This window comes from Mesoplodon bidens (genome assembly GCF_964165515.1).
Source record: "Mesoplodon bidens genome assembly, chromosome: 17".
In the NCBI taxonomy this organism is placed as follows: Eukaryota; Metazoa; Chordata; class Mammalia; order Artiodactyla; family Ziphiidae; genus Mesoplodon; species Mesoplodon bidens.
The window spans coordinates 370,866-385,948 of record NC_138174.1 but is presented as its reverse complement, the minus strand read 5'-3'; the positions used below and the strand labels follow the sequence as shown (position 1 = coordinate 385,948).

At 38.5% G+C, this 15,083-nt stretch overlaps 1 protein-coding gene across 1 annotated transcript in view; it reads right to left on the bottom strand.

Annotated features, from left to right (window-relative positions):
- RNF17 (ring finger protein 17) overlaps positions 1-15,083 on the bottom strand; it is a gene marked incomplete at its 5' end in the record, with an annotated part of 124,006 nt that overhangs the window by 82,805 nt on the left and 26,118 nt on the right. Inside the window, 6 exons of the mRNA XM_081214444.1 lie at positions 3,125-3,283; positions 4,816-4,905; positions 5,749-6,056; positions 10,001-10,075; positions 10,352-10,428; positions 11,638-11,809. Coding sequence (XP_081070570.1) covers positions 3,125-3,283; positions 4,816-4,905; positions 5,749-6,056; positions 10,001-10,075; positions 10,352-10,428; positions 11,638-11,809 — 881 coding nt within the window. The remainder of the gene's footprint in view (positions 1-3,124; positions 3,284-4,815; positions 4,906-5,748; positions 6,057-10,000; positions 10,076-10,351; positions 10,429-11,637; positions 11,810-15,083) is intronic.

Here is a 15,083-nt window from a genome sequence, read left to right as displayed (position 1 = left end):
CTTTATAATGAAGAACACAGGTAGGAAAAGGGAACAAGAGGATACTCTGTTAAAGCATTATATTACATTTCTTCCCTTACCATTAATTTCTTGAAAGATAAATGAGGGCTTCCCTGGTGGCACAGTGGTTAAGAATCCAGGGTAATGCAGGGGACACGGGTTCAAACCCTGGTCTGGGAAGATCTCACATGCCCTGGAGCAACTAAGCCCGTGTGCCACAACTACTGAGCCTGTGAGCCACAACTGCTGAGCCTGTGAGCCACAACTATGAGGCCCATGCGCCTAGAGCCCGTGCTCCGCAACAAGAGAAGCCACTGCAATGAGAAGCCTGTGCACCACAACGAAGAGTAGCTCTTGCTCGCCACAACTAGAGAAAGCCCACATGCAGCAACAAAGACCCAACGCAGCTAAAAATAAAAAAAATTGAAAGAAAAACGATAAATGAGTATTTAAATCATGTATATCTACCTTGAAATAATAATTATCCTTGACGACTTAAAGGATGACTTTTTGGCTTTCTTAGAACATTTTCTAAATCTAAACTGAGCTCTTTTGTGCATATATTAAATTTAGAGAATTATTTGAAGCCGTAAAAATTAAGTTTAATGCTACACTTTTCCTTCCTTAGATATTCAGAATTTAAACACGATTTTTTAAATTAATTTATTCTATTTATTTATTTTTGGCTGTGCTGGGTCTTCGTTGCTGCACATGGGCTTTTCTCTAGTTGCTGTGAGTGGGGGCTACTCTTCGTTGAGGTGCACATGCTTCTCATTGTGGTGGCTTCTCTTTCTTTTTCAAATTTATTTTTGGCTGTTTTGGGTCTTCATTGCTGCACAACGCCTTTCTCTAGTTGTGGCAAGCGGGGGCTACTCTTCATGGCAGTGCACGGGCTTCTCATTGTGGTGGTTTCTCTGGTTGCAGAGCAGGGCTCTAGGCACGCGGGCTTCAGTAGTTGTGGCATGCGGGCTCAGTAGTTGTGGCACACAGGCTGTTGCTCCACGGCATGTGGGATCTTCCCAGACCAGGGATTGAACCCATGTCCCCTGCATTGGCAGGTGGATTCTTAACCACTGCGTGACCAGGGAAGTTCCGTGGTGGCTTCTCGTTGCAGAGCACGGGCTCAAGGCACATGGGCTTCAGCAGTTGTGGCTTGCAGGCTCTAGAGCACAGGCTCAGTATTTGTGATGCACAGGCTTAGTTGCTCTGTGACATGTGGGATCTTCCTGGACCAAGGCTCAAACTTGTGTCCCCTGCAATGGCAGGAGGATTCTTAACTACTGTGCCACCAGGGAAGTCCCTAAACACTATTTTTTAACTTTAAAAATTATTTTTCATTTTTATCAGAAGTATATGATGATTCTAGCCTTCTGATATTCTGATAAGCTACAAAGATGAGCTGAGAGTTAGTAACACTTTTAAAGAACTACTATAGGGACTTCCCCAGTGGTCTGGTGGTAAAGAATCCCCCTTCCAATGCAAGGGATGTGGGTTCAATCCCTGGTCGGGGAACTAAGATAACACATGCCGCAGGGCAAATAAGCCCACATGCCTCAACTAGAGAGCCCGAGTGCCACAAACAACAGAGCCCACGTGCCCTGGAGCCCATGCATCACAACTAGAGAGAGAAAACCCACATGCCACAACTAGAGAGAAGCCCGTGCACTGCAACTAGAGAAGCCCACGCACTGCAATGAAAGGTCCCACGTGCCGCAGCCAAGACCTGATGCAGCCAAAAAATTTAAAAATTAAAAAAAAAACCCTACTGGGCTTCCCTGGTGGCACAGTGGTTGAGAGTCCGCCTGCCGATGCAGGGGACACGGGTTTGTGCCTGGTCCGGGAAGATCCCACATGCTGCGGAGCAGCTAGGCCCGTGAGCCATGGCCACTGAGCCTGTGCGTCTGGAGCCTGTGCTCCGCAATGGGAGAGGCCACAACAGTGAGAGGCCCACGTACCACAAAAAAAAAAAAAAGAAAAAAAACCTACTATATAAAGCTGAACAGACAATATAGTACTTTTTGGTATTAGTTATATATAGGCATTGATATTAACAGAATGAGAAAAATGCTGTATTAATAAATCAAACAAATCATAGCTTCATCTTATTACAGAGTATAATCAAATTTAATCAAGTGTTACAAGGAAAACGTTTGTAATGAAAGCCTAAATTACAGCAAATTACACACAGCCTTAGAATTAAGATGGACTGATTAAATTTACCAACTACCCTCTGTGTGACCCTAGGAAATGGATGCCACTGTCCTGCATCTATCTCACTCAGGTGTTCAACAACATCTTCAACATTCACATGTAGACAGCAAGGGATTGTAGTCATACTACAAGGTAACACTTAGAGGAATACTTTTCTCTGGAGGTGAGGGGACAAATTGTATAACCCATCACGGGTTTTGTAATTTAAAAAATATCTCACCTTACTCCATAATGGAGTCTTTGTGTATATCTCACTCAACAGTCAATTTTATGTCCACTGACAGATGAATGGATAAAGAAGATGTGGTACATATATACAATGGAATACTACTCAGCCATAAAAAAGATCAAAATAATGCCATCTGCAACAACATGGATGGAACTAGAGATTATCATACTAAGTGAAGTCAGAAAAAGAAAGACAAATACCATATGTGGTATTTGATGAAGTGGGAGTTTGTGCTTGGTAGATGCAAACTATTATAAATAGAATGGATAAACAACAAGGTCTTACTGGATAGCACAGGGAACTATATTCAATATTCAGTGATAAACCATAATGGAAAAGAACATAAAAAAAAGAAAGCAAGTTCCAAATTAGTATGACTCCAGTTAAACTTGGCAAATGATACTAAAAATATTTTAAAATCATTTTTAAATGACATTAAAAATGCTGGAATTATGTATACTGTATACTGTAATAATATTACTACTAGGTATCTCTGAGCAGAAAAAAAACCCCAGTCAATTTTAATACTTAGCTAAGTTACCTAAATAAAATTTAACTTATGTTAAATAATTCCAAAACCTTTATGCTTGCACAAATCTGTATTACAAAAAGTCTATATGGGTTGGCCAATATTACAATATTTAAATAAGCTTCATATTTTAACTTAGAGTAATATTTCATTACCTAGCTCCAAAATGTCTGAAGGATCAAGGTATACACTCTTACTGCAAAACTGATTCACCTTCTTTTCCAATACTGTTGCATCTTTTATTTGTGAATACTTCCGAATGTAGAAGTGGCAAGGATGTATTACATGGCTTACAAAAACTAGCTCTGGAGAACCTGGATGAGAATATTTAAACCATATTAATAAGCCAAAAGTCAGGAAAGAAGTCATAGAAACTGAATGCAGTATCCTTTGAAAGAATGTGTCTTGTAGCACTGCAAACTCTAGAATACCTAGGCCCACAAAATTACGGTAACCCAAACCCCAAACAGTAACTAGACTGATAAAACAAACACATTCCACTTCCACAATGATTTCTTTAGCAACCTGAACTGCAAACCTTTTATTTTATTTGCAAAATATGTTAAATAAGTGGAATTTAAGTTCAAGTGGTTAGTTAGGTTCTAAAGTCAGAGTATATGCTGTAACTCTACTGTATTACAACAAAACTTCAGAATTTACTTATAAACATAATTGGAACTCAGAACCCCACTGATAACGATGCTTCTAATACAGAAACAAAATCCTGTTTAAACTATACTAAACTGAAAGAACTAATAATTAGCTCACAGCCACTTTGAATCTTAAATCTTATCAGGCTGGAGAAGTATGAAAAAAAGTCTGGGAAAGCCAATATACTGAGCAGCATTTAGGGGGAGATATGTGTGTTTTGGTGGAAGTAAGGGTGGGGCAGAATAAAAGACAGTGAGAAACTTTTTGTATACAGCAGTAATTAAGCCAAGTGTTTCTACTGATATGAAAAGATCTCCAGAATAACATGTTAAGGAAGGAATTAAGGGGCTTCCCTGGCCATCCAGTGGTTAAGACTCCACACTTCCATTGCAGGGGGCACAGGTTCGATCCCTGATTGGGGAATTAAGATCCTGCATGCCATGTGATGTGGCCAAAAAAAAAAGACCAAAAAAAAAAAAAAAAAAAAAAACCCCAAGGGAAAAAGGAATTAAAAAAACATGGCATGCTATGTTTTGTGTACAAAAACAACCAAAAATGAGAATTAGAAAAATAATATATGTGTATTTGTTCAAATATGAATAAAGAAACTGGAAGGGAAGAAGAGACAAATGGAATGGGAATAGGTTAGGGGAAAAGGTTCACAGGGTATTTTAATATATATATATTTAATTTTTGAACAATGTAGGTATCCTAGTATATCTAGTAAAAATGTTTAAAAAACAAAGACTAGGAGGAACTGAAGTATAGATAGATGATAAAAATTGAACAAATAGATCATTTTACCTATCCAATACAGATCACACAGAATAATACCCATACTGAGAATGAGGTAAAGAGATAAGTATGTGTAGCTGGGGAGACAGCTGAGAGAAGTGTTATAAATTTCAGAAATGTTTTTGCCCGTAACAGCCAGAACTTTTAACATTAAAAAGGAAGAAATTTTAGGAATTCCCTGGAGGGCCAGTGGTTAGGACTCGGCGCTTCCACTGCTGTGGGCCTGGGGGTTTGATCCCTGGTCGGGGAACTAAGATCCCACAAGCCGTGTGGCGTGGCAACAATAAATAAATAAATAAGTTTTAGTTATTAGTAAAATTCATTTAACTCACTGCCTCCTTCTCCATAAGAGTTACTATGTATCAACTCTGCTGCATCAAGTTCAGAGTTGTTAACGTACCTGCTTTTGATCCAAAAGGAACAGATGGTTTTTCCTGAAGAGGCTCTTTTGGATATCTAGGTGTCTCCACAAGATGATCTGTGAAGCATGCTTCGTCAAAAGAGAAAATAAAGGCAATTGTTTTTAGTTTTATTACGTTGACAATGGCATACTTAACATACTGTTTAAAAAGCTGTACTTGAATGGGCAAAATACTGGAAGGGCAAGACCCCCTTGTATCAGCAGGCAAAGTCCTGATAGTTCTCTTAACTCACTGAGATAATCAGTGATAATAATAATATTGTAGAAATGAAAGAAAACAGCATGTCCTTTTTTTTGTATTCAAAATACCATTCTGGAAACTCAGTCAATGAAATAGACTGGGAGCAGGGGGGAGGAGAAAACCAAATCTTGAAAATGGTCCTAAAGAAGACTGACAATGTAACTACACACAGTAGTATCTCACCCTGATGTTGATGGGGAGAACACCAACATTGGAAATCTAATCAAACAATTATGATGCATTTAAATGTTAAACATTATTAACAGATGCTACTACATTCATGCTAGTTCATTTTACAAAGGACTGTATCTCAGAACAAAGATTTAAGATATGCTGTTCTTAAATTTAAGAACAAAGTCATCAGACTGCTTCTACTAATATGGTTGTCATTTATTTATAGTATTTTCATCTTTTATAGAGGTTTGTATGTGGAACACTAAAAAGTCAAACACCCTAATTAAACCAAATATTATAGTTTAGCTATATTATTGCATTAAAAATTACCCTAACTTTGGAAAATGTGAAAGTAGGGGCGTGGAATCAACAGATTAACCCAGAATGAGGTGTAAGATAACAGCAATGTTTGTTAAGTACAGGGACAAAGAGGTACTAACTTCGTTTCTAGTTCCAGACACAATATATTGTTTCCTTGCTTTGCTAGTTGCACTCACTTTCCAGGTCTTCGTCGATGACTTCTTCGATGATCACATCAGGGCTTGGTCCCACCCGAGGCAGAGCAGCAACGGTTTCACGGGGGGTTATTGCAACCACCTCACTCTGCGGCGGGAAGTGTTCTGCTTCTGAATGCGAAGCACTACTTTCCAGTTGCAGAGGAGTTGGCGGGGCGGCTTCACGCGTTAGGATAGAAATGTCAACCTTCTTTTCTAGTGATGGGTATGTACCACTACAAGAAAATTCCTTTTTATGATTATATTTCTTTTGAACATTCTGTCCCATTTCACTTTCTTGAGGATCAAATCTGTTTAAAAATACAGAGGCTACTTTAAATCGTTTCATAATTTTTTATAACCACCTTAAAACCATTCCCTTTCCACATGACAGTATTGTGACACGTACGAAGAGTTAAAGTTGTACAGGTGTCCCACTGGTATTTTTTTAAACAGCTGTATTGATATAATTTACACACTATAACATCCAATTAATTTTTACTAAATTTAAAGTTGGGTAACCATCGCCACAATCTAATTGTAGAACATTTCCACTATCCCGAAACTTCTGCCCATTCCCAAGCAAGCCCAAGGGGTTTAAAAGGTCAACAAGAGGTAAAATCAATGAGAAGCTGAAGAAAGAACTTGATATACAGTCATGTCACAATGATCTGATCCTAAAAGGACAGTGGATATAGGTTTTCAGTTTCAATTATCCAAATTTTGATTTGGCTTAGGTGTTTGATTTTAAACTATGCTAAGATTATTTCTTCTTTTAACTCACTGGCTTAAAAATAAAGTATAGGAAGCAGTGAGAGATACAATCCTGAGAAAATTACTAGAAACCTCCATCTAGGCTAAAAATCACCATCAGTCTGAATCCTTTGGGTATGAATATTCAATAGCCACTAATCTACAAATTTTTCTATCTTCTTCATAAATCCCCACAGATACGTGCTATCAAATCTAAAAGTATCGATATTCTAACCAAAAAATGAGATTTTCAAAAGCTTTAATTTTCGTTAACCCATGACACATTTAGCTTCTTCACAGATCACCATTTAAGAAGCCAAGTGAGGACGTCCCTGGTGGCGCAGTGGTTAAGAATCTGCCTGCCAATGCAGGGGAGACAGGTTCGAGCCCTGGTCCGGGAAGATCCCACAGCCAAGGAGCAACTAAGCCCACGAGCCACAACTACTGAAGTCTGCACGCCTAGAGCCCGTGCTCCACAACAAGAGAAGCCACTGCAATGAGAAGCCCATGCACTGCAACGAAGAGTAGCCCCCGCTCGCCGCAACTAGAAAGCCCACGTGCAGCAATGAAGACCCAACACAGCCAAACATAAATAATAAATTTAGAGGAAAAAAAAAAGACAAATAAAATCAGAAATAAGAACCTAAAAAGCCAACTGGATTCAGCAGACCTATCTTACCCATCTCTTAATACACACTGACTAAAGGTCCAAATACCTTCTGAGGATTCATATAGGTTGACAACTCTGTAATCTAAAACATTTCTTTTTACAGTAACTCTTGTCTGGCTTTACTGAGACAATGCCACCAACCAACCTGTCTCACAGACTTCTCCTCTTACTTGTAGAACACCACTCTCTCCTACCCCTTCTTGGTTTTGTTTTGTTTTGTTTGCAGATTACCCTTTCCCTGTCTTAAAATTTAATATTTTTTCCAGGGCACTGTCCTTGACCCACTTCAATACTTGCTCTCACTGGGCAAACCCATTCTTTAATTACCACCCATCATCCGTAGAGGCAGGCTACAGTGATACTTTCCCTAAAAACTAGGAAGAAATTTAAAAGACTTCTGAGTTAAATTTAAAACCAAGGCAAGATCAATACAGGCTCTTAAAGAGACAACATACCCTTTGGTATTAAAAATATTTGATAGTAACCATATTCAAGTTATGAAAATATCTAGAAGAACGTACTGACTGGAAAGGATGATCATCCACGAAAGTGCAAAAAGTCAAGTCACAGAGGCAAATAGAGGCCAGGGCTCCACACGTGGGGAAGATGAGCTGAGCCAAAGGACTGTACTTGAGGCCTCTGGCAAGGTCTTCCCTGGGGGGAAAGGAATGTAGCGGGCTGTCCAGGACCAACACTGTTCAGCTATTCGATAAACCTTATTCCCTTTATTCGGAAAACACCTCAAACAAAGCAACTTCTGATGATTTGGCTTCTTGTGTCTGTCTGGATATTGGAAAAGAATGCCAACATAAGTATTCTAGTCCCTGTGGCAATTATATTTGCCCCTTAAGTTAATAAACTAGCATTCTGACTATATGTCAGTTTTGTGAACTTGGCTTACATGAGTTTACCTGGCTTAGAGTGAGATCTGCTCATGTCTGTTTCTGAGCTTGTAAGGATGTGAGCTGGACCCTCATTATTTCCTCAGAGTAATGAACGTGATGCTTGTTGGGGGACGATTTCCTTAGGAGTCATACCACCTACAACTGAATAAACTTATTTTGGGGGTTTCTAAACCATTTACATTCTGACTACTCCTAAATCAAGAATGAAATCCAGAACCTCCTGTTAAGTTTCAGCACATACAGCTCACTTCCCTCTGGACATTTCTCCCGAGATACCTAGTAAACAACAGTAACTCAACATATCCCACTATCTTCCCCCTCCCAACTCTTCTTCCTGTATTTCCAAACTTGGTGAATAACACCACAATTCATCACCAAATATAGACCCATAAACCACTGAGGGTGCTTCCCTTTTCCTCATTCCCCACACCCAAACAGTTACTAAGTTACACCACTTTTCCCTATTCAGCATTTGTCATTATCTGTTCCTCTCCAGTGCTACTCCCTACATTTGGTTTCTCATCATTTGCTGAGACTATTTATATAACAGCCTAACCCATCCTTCAGCCTCCGGCCTCCTATTCTTCCAAAGAACCCTCTATGCTCACTAGAATTATCTTCTACAAATGTAACCTAATTATTTTTACTTTCATGCTAAAAATCTTTTAGCGGCTTTCTATTATTTACAGCTGTGCTGTCCAACAGAACCTTCTGCAATAATGAAATTGTGCTGCACTACCTGACAGCCACTAACCAAACATGGCTACTGAGCACCTGAAATGTGGCTACTGCAACCAAAGAACTGAATTTTTCATTTTATTTAGTTTTACTTAATTTACGCTTAAATGTAAATGACCACACGTGGTTAGCAGCTACCATACCAGATAGCACAGGTCTAAGAAATAAGGTCCAAATACCACCACACAACAGACAAAGTCTTTAGGATTCAGCCTCTCTGCATCCTCTGCCGTATGGAATTATACACGCAGGTCCCTGAATGTAGTATGTGGTCTCACTGCCCACACAGTTCTTTCTGCAAAGATGCCCGCCAGCCTCCCTTGTGTCCTCCTTTCCAACTGCTACTCATTTTTCATGGATGAGGGAAAATAAAGTCTCCTCTTTCCAAGACCCGTTACATCTCAAAGAACTGATCATTCCCTTCCTCTGCATCTCCATTAAGTTCTGCACAAACTACTATCGCAAGTATGTACTTTATCATTTATGTGTGTCACTGTCTACTTAAACTTCTCTGCATAAATCTCAGTATCTAGGGTGTTAGAGCCTAGCACAACATCAGTGTTCAATGCTAGCTGAATGAATGAATCTCAAAGATGACTTGGAGGACTTCCTTGGTGGCACAGTGGTTAAGAATCCGCCTGCCAATGCAGGGGACACAGGTTCGACCCCTGGTCCAAGATCCCACATGCCGCAGAGCAACTAAGCCTGTGCACCACAACTACTGAGCCTGCACTCTAGAGACCGCGAGCCACAACTACTGAGCCCACATGCTGCAACTACTGAACCCATGCGCCTAGAGCCTGTGCTCCGTGACAACAGAAGTGACTGCAGTGAGAGGCCCGCGCACCGCAACAAAGAGTAGCCCCCGCTCGTCGCAACTAGAGAAAGCCCGCACGCAGCGACGAACGCCCAACGCAGCCAAAAATAAATAAATAAATAAATAAATTTATTAAATAAAAAGATGACTCTGACATATATATATCACTGAATACTGACCCCTTCTAGGTCTTTTAATTCTTAAATATTTTCTGTGGAATTTAACTGATAGAAACCATTTTGCCCTTTATATTATTTTTCAGCTTTTGAATCATAAATATTACACTGAACATCAATTTTTCTGTCTCAAATAATACTTCTGTCCCTTACACCATGTCAGACACTAATAGCATATTGCCATTCTCATACTTACTTTGTTGAATCCTCAAATTCAATCTTTCCCATATTATTGAACATACAGATGATCTCACTGCAATTCATTTTCAACCTAAAATTAAATACTTAGCATAAAAAATGTTCTAATACAAGTTTATTACTTTCCCTAATAAAAAATTAGTTGCTAACATTAAAAACTCTGAAACACAGAACATTTAAATAACTTTCTAATTTATCACAAATTATACTTATTTTAATTTGGTTGCTAATTTGGGAAACATTTTTTGACCCAAATTCTCAGTTTATAACTGCTTGTTACTTTAATAAATCTAGCCTAATACATTTTTATATTTAATTACCACGCTCTCCTGAATTTTAACTTACTTACTTGGGAGAGTTCCTTAGTTTTAGAGAGCTGACTTGTGACAATTCGCTCTCAAATGTTAATTTCAAAGTCCAGATAATCTAAAATCAAAAGAGAAGTATCACTCATATGTGCATTTTGCTTTCTTATAAATACCGTTGAAACAGAGTAAGATTTTAGAAAAAAAAACTAGACCCTTTAGGTATTTTCACTAATTAATGTGCTCAGGGTTTGATTTCAGGCAAGCAAAGGGAGAGATGCAAATAAGAGTTTATGAATTTTTCCCCCCAAAATATTTAAAATCTTTTGAAGATATGTATTAACAGATAACAAAAGACACTAGTTAATAAATGGGATACCGCTACATGATCAGGGAGAATTCTGATCAGATTCATTCTGCACCTGCACCGCTGTCCTTAAACGTTTTTGTTTTTTTTTCCCCCCCATCTTCCTAATGCAGCTAACTAGGGTAAAGACCAAATTTTACTTTTTTTCACCTCCTAATGCCTCACATGTAATACACAGGAACTATTACTATTCTTAGAACTACAGCTGGAAGGAGGCCTGGTCAAGGTAAGATAGTGGCAAACTCTTCTCCTTCAAAGTTCAAGACTCTGGAGGCAGGTAAACCAATGGCTTCTATTTTATACTTCAGTTCAATCCAAATATCTGATCATCTATGGGTAATGAGGCCCTGAAGATTCAAAGTCAACAGAGTAGAATCTACACCCCAAGGGAGCAAGACAGAAATTAGCAAAGAGGATCGATGGTTAACCCCATCCTGCCAAACGATCTCATAAGAAACATGTTTCTATTGCTGCCTAATTCTAGGCACATGATTGGATGACAGGGCAGAGTTGAATCACCTTGTCTCCTGAGGTGCACAGCTGGGGGCTGGGAGAAAAACCTAAATGGCATCTTGATAAGTCTCTAAGTCAAGAGTTGACAGTCATACCTAACTGTTTATAAAAAGAAAATAGTCCTGTTTACTTCACTACTCTTACTTGTCCTCATTTTTAACTCAACTCCTAGAAACAACCTTTGACTCAATGTCATCCTACTTGTTCTCAGACTGTGTGTTATAAAGACTTTACTGCACCATTTCCCTAAGTGGTAAATAATAATAAAAGGCCAAACAAGTTTATTAATGTTTATCTTAGAATTCAAACACCTAAGAATTCTAAATTGATGCCAATACAAATTAGGATAATCTGGAAAACAAATTCTTCTTAAGTCTTAAATACTATATTCCAAAGTAGGTAATATAAGCCACCACAGAAATAATTCACGTTATGAACTGGTAAAACTACCTGATTCAGGTCACAGTATATTCTTAGAGAAGGTGTGGATTTTAATTCTCTTGCTATCTTCATAGCTGCATCCAAATCATTTTTTTTCACTTCAATGTATCTTTTAGCCGTTATTATATCTGATAAGTAATCATCCATATTTCTTACTACCTCTTCACACAGGTTCTTTTTCCTTCATGTAAGATAAAGTTATTTTTCAGTATTTCATAAACATTTTTATGAAAGTAAATTTAAAGTAACTCAACAGTATTGAAAAGGTAAATTCACTATTTTATGAACTTAAATAATATAACATGGTTAATGAGGCATTCAACTGAACTGAAATCTATTACAGTTTTTTTTAATTAATTAATTAATTTTTGGCTGCGTTGGGTCTTCGTTGCTGTGCGCGGGCCTTCTCTAGTTGTGGTGAGCGGGGGCTACTCTTCGTTGCAGCGCACAGGCTTCTCATTGTGGTGGCTTCTCTTGCTGCGGAGCACGGGCTCTAGGGGCCCGGGCTTCAGTAGTTGCAGCACGCAGGCTCAGCAGTTGTGGCTTGTGGGCTCTAGAGCACAGGCTCAGTAGTTGTGGTATATGGGCTTAGCTGCTCCACGCCATGTGGGATCTTCCTGGACCAGGGCTCGAACCAGTGTCTCCTGCATTGGCAGGCGGATTCTTAACCACTGCATCACCAGAGAAGCCTGGGTTTTTTTTTTAATGACAGCATATAGTTAGGTCTATAAGAGACTCATTTTAGATCTAAAGAGAAACATAGGTTGAAAGTGAATGGATGCAAAGAGATATTCTATGCAAATAGTAACCGAAAGAGAGCTAGGGTGGCTATGCTAATTTCAGGCAAAATAGACACTAAGTCAAAAACTATTACAAGACAAAGAAGGACATTATAGACTGATAAAAGGGTCAATTCACCAATAAGATAAAACAATTATAAATACATATGTACCAAACATCAGAGGCCCAAAATATATGATGCAAACATTGATGTAATAAAGGAGAAAGAGAGAGCTCTGTAAGTATAGGTGGAGACTTCAATATCCTACACTTCCAATTGTGGACAGAAAAACCATACAGAATATCAGTAAGGAAACAGACTACTTAAACAACATTGTAGACCAACTGGACCTAACATACAAACACTCCACCCAGGGCTTCCCTGGTGGCGCAGTGGTTGAGAGTCTGCCTGCCGATGCAGGGCACACGGGTTCGTGCCCCGGTCCGGGAAGATCCCACATGCCTCGGAGCAGCTGGGCCTGTGAGCCATGGCCACTGAGCCTGTGCGTCCGGAGCCTGTGCTCTGCAACGGGAGAGGCCACAACAGTGAGAGGCCCACGTACCACAAAAAAAACAAAAAACAAACAAACAAAAAAACCAAAAACTCCACCCAGACAATACACATCTTGCTCAAGCATACATGGAGCCCTCTCCACGTTAGACCACATATTAGGGCAAAAAAGAAGTCTTAATACATTTTAAAAGACTGAAAATATACAAAGTATCTTTTCTGATAACAATGGAATGAAACTAGAAATCAATAATAGAAGGAAACTGGAAAATTCACAAATATGTGGAAATTAAATAACATACTACTAAACACAAATGGATGAATGAAAAAAAACACAAGGAGAATATCTTGAGACAAATGAAAATGGAAAAACAAAGTATCAAAATTTATGGGATGCAGTGAAAGCAGAGCTAAAAGAGAAATATACAGCTGTAAACACATTAAAAAAGGCATGGCAAACCAACAACCTAACTTTACACCTTAGGAACCAGAAAAGAACAAACTAAACCCAAAGCTAGCAGAAGGAAGGAGTAGTAAGATTAGAGTGGAAGTAAGTAAATAAATAGGATAAAACAGAGAAAAATCAAAGAAACCAAAAGGTGGTTCTTTGAGAAGATCAAAATTGACCACTTTCAGCTACACTATCTAGGAAAACAAGAGAAGAGCCAACTTACTAAAATCAAAAATAAAGTAGGCATAGGATGATCAATTTTACAGAAACAAAAAATATTTGGAAACAGTGCTGTATATAACTGTATGCCAAGAAATTGGATAACCTAGACAAAATGGATGAATTCCTAGAAACACACCACCTACTAACACTGAATCATGAAGAAATAGAAAATCTGAGCAGACCAAAAAAAAGTAAGAAGATTGAATCAGTAATCAAAAGCTTCCCCAAAAAGAAAAGTCCTGGACTAGATGGCTTCACCAAAAATTTTATGAAGAATTAACACGAATCCTCCTCAAACTCTTCCAAAAAACTGAAGAGCCAGAGAAAACATTTCCTAACTTTTTCTATGAGACCAGCATTGCCCTCATACCAAAGCCATATGAAAACACTACAAGAAAACTATAGATCAACATCTCTTACAAGTATTAATGCAAAATCCTCAATAAAATACTAGTAAATTGAATCAGCAGTATAGTGAAAGAATACCACATCATGCCAAATGGGATTTATTCCCTGGAATGAAGGAAGCTTCAACATATGAATATCAATTAATGTTATACACCACATTAACAGAAACAAGTAAAACTCCCCACAGGGTCCTTTCAAATGATAGAGAAAAAGGATGTGACGTTCTCACCACCTTTCAGGATAAAAACACTCAAATTAGGAATTGAGGGAAACTACATCAACATAATAAAGGCTATGTAAGAAAAACCCACAGCTAACATTACAGTAGATGATAGACCGACAGCTTTTCTTCTAAGAACAGTAGTAAGAAAAGGACGTGAGATTTTGCCACTGCTATTTAATATATCGTGTCAGTTCTAGCCAGAGTAAATAGGCAAAAAAAAGAAAGATATAAAAGCCATTCAAATTTACAAGAAGTTGGAAAATGATCTTTTTTTGCAGATGACATGATCTTATAGGTAAAGATGCCACAAAAATACTAGTAGGTCTAATAAACGAATTCAGCAGAGATGTAGGATGCAAAATGAACACACAAAAAGTCAGATGCATTTCTACACACTAACAATGAACAGTCCGAAAAGGAAATTAACAATTCATTTTACAACAGAATAAAAAGAAGAATATACTCAGGAATAAACATAACTGAGGATGCCACAGACTTGTACACTTGTTGTACACTACACAACACTGCTGAAATTAATGAAGACAAAATAAATGGAAAGATCTCCCACGTTCATGAACCAGAAGATTTAATATTGTTAAGATGTCCATACGCAAAGCAATCTACAATTCAAAGCCATCCCTATCAAAATCCCAATGATGTTTCATGTAGAATAGAAAAGCCCATCCTAAAAGTCACATGAGACCTCAAGGGACCCTAAACTTCCAAAACAACCTTGAAACAGAACAACGTTGGAGAGCTCACACACCCTGACTTCAAAACTGGCTACAAAGCCGCAGTAACTACAACAGTGTGCAACTGCCCCACGGACAGGCAGATGGACCAACGGAACAGAATAGAGC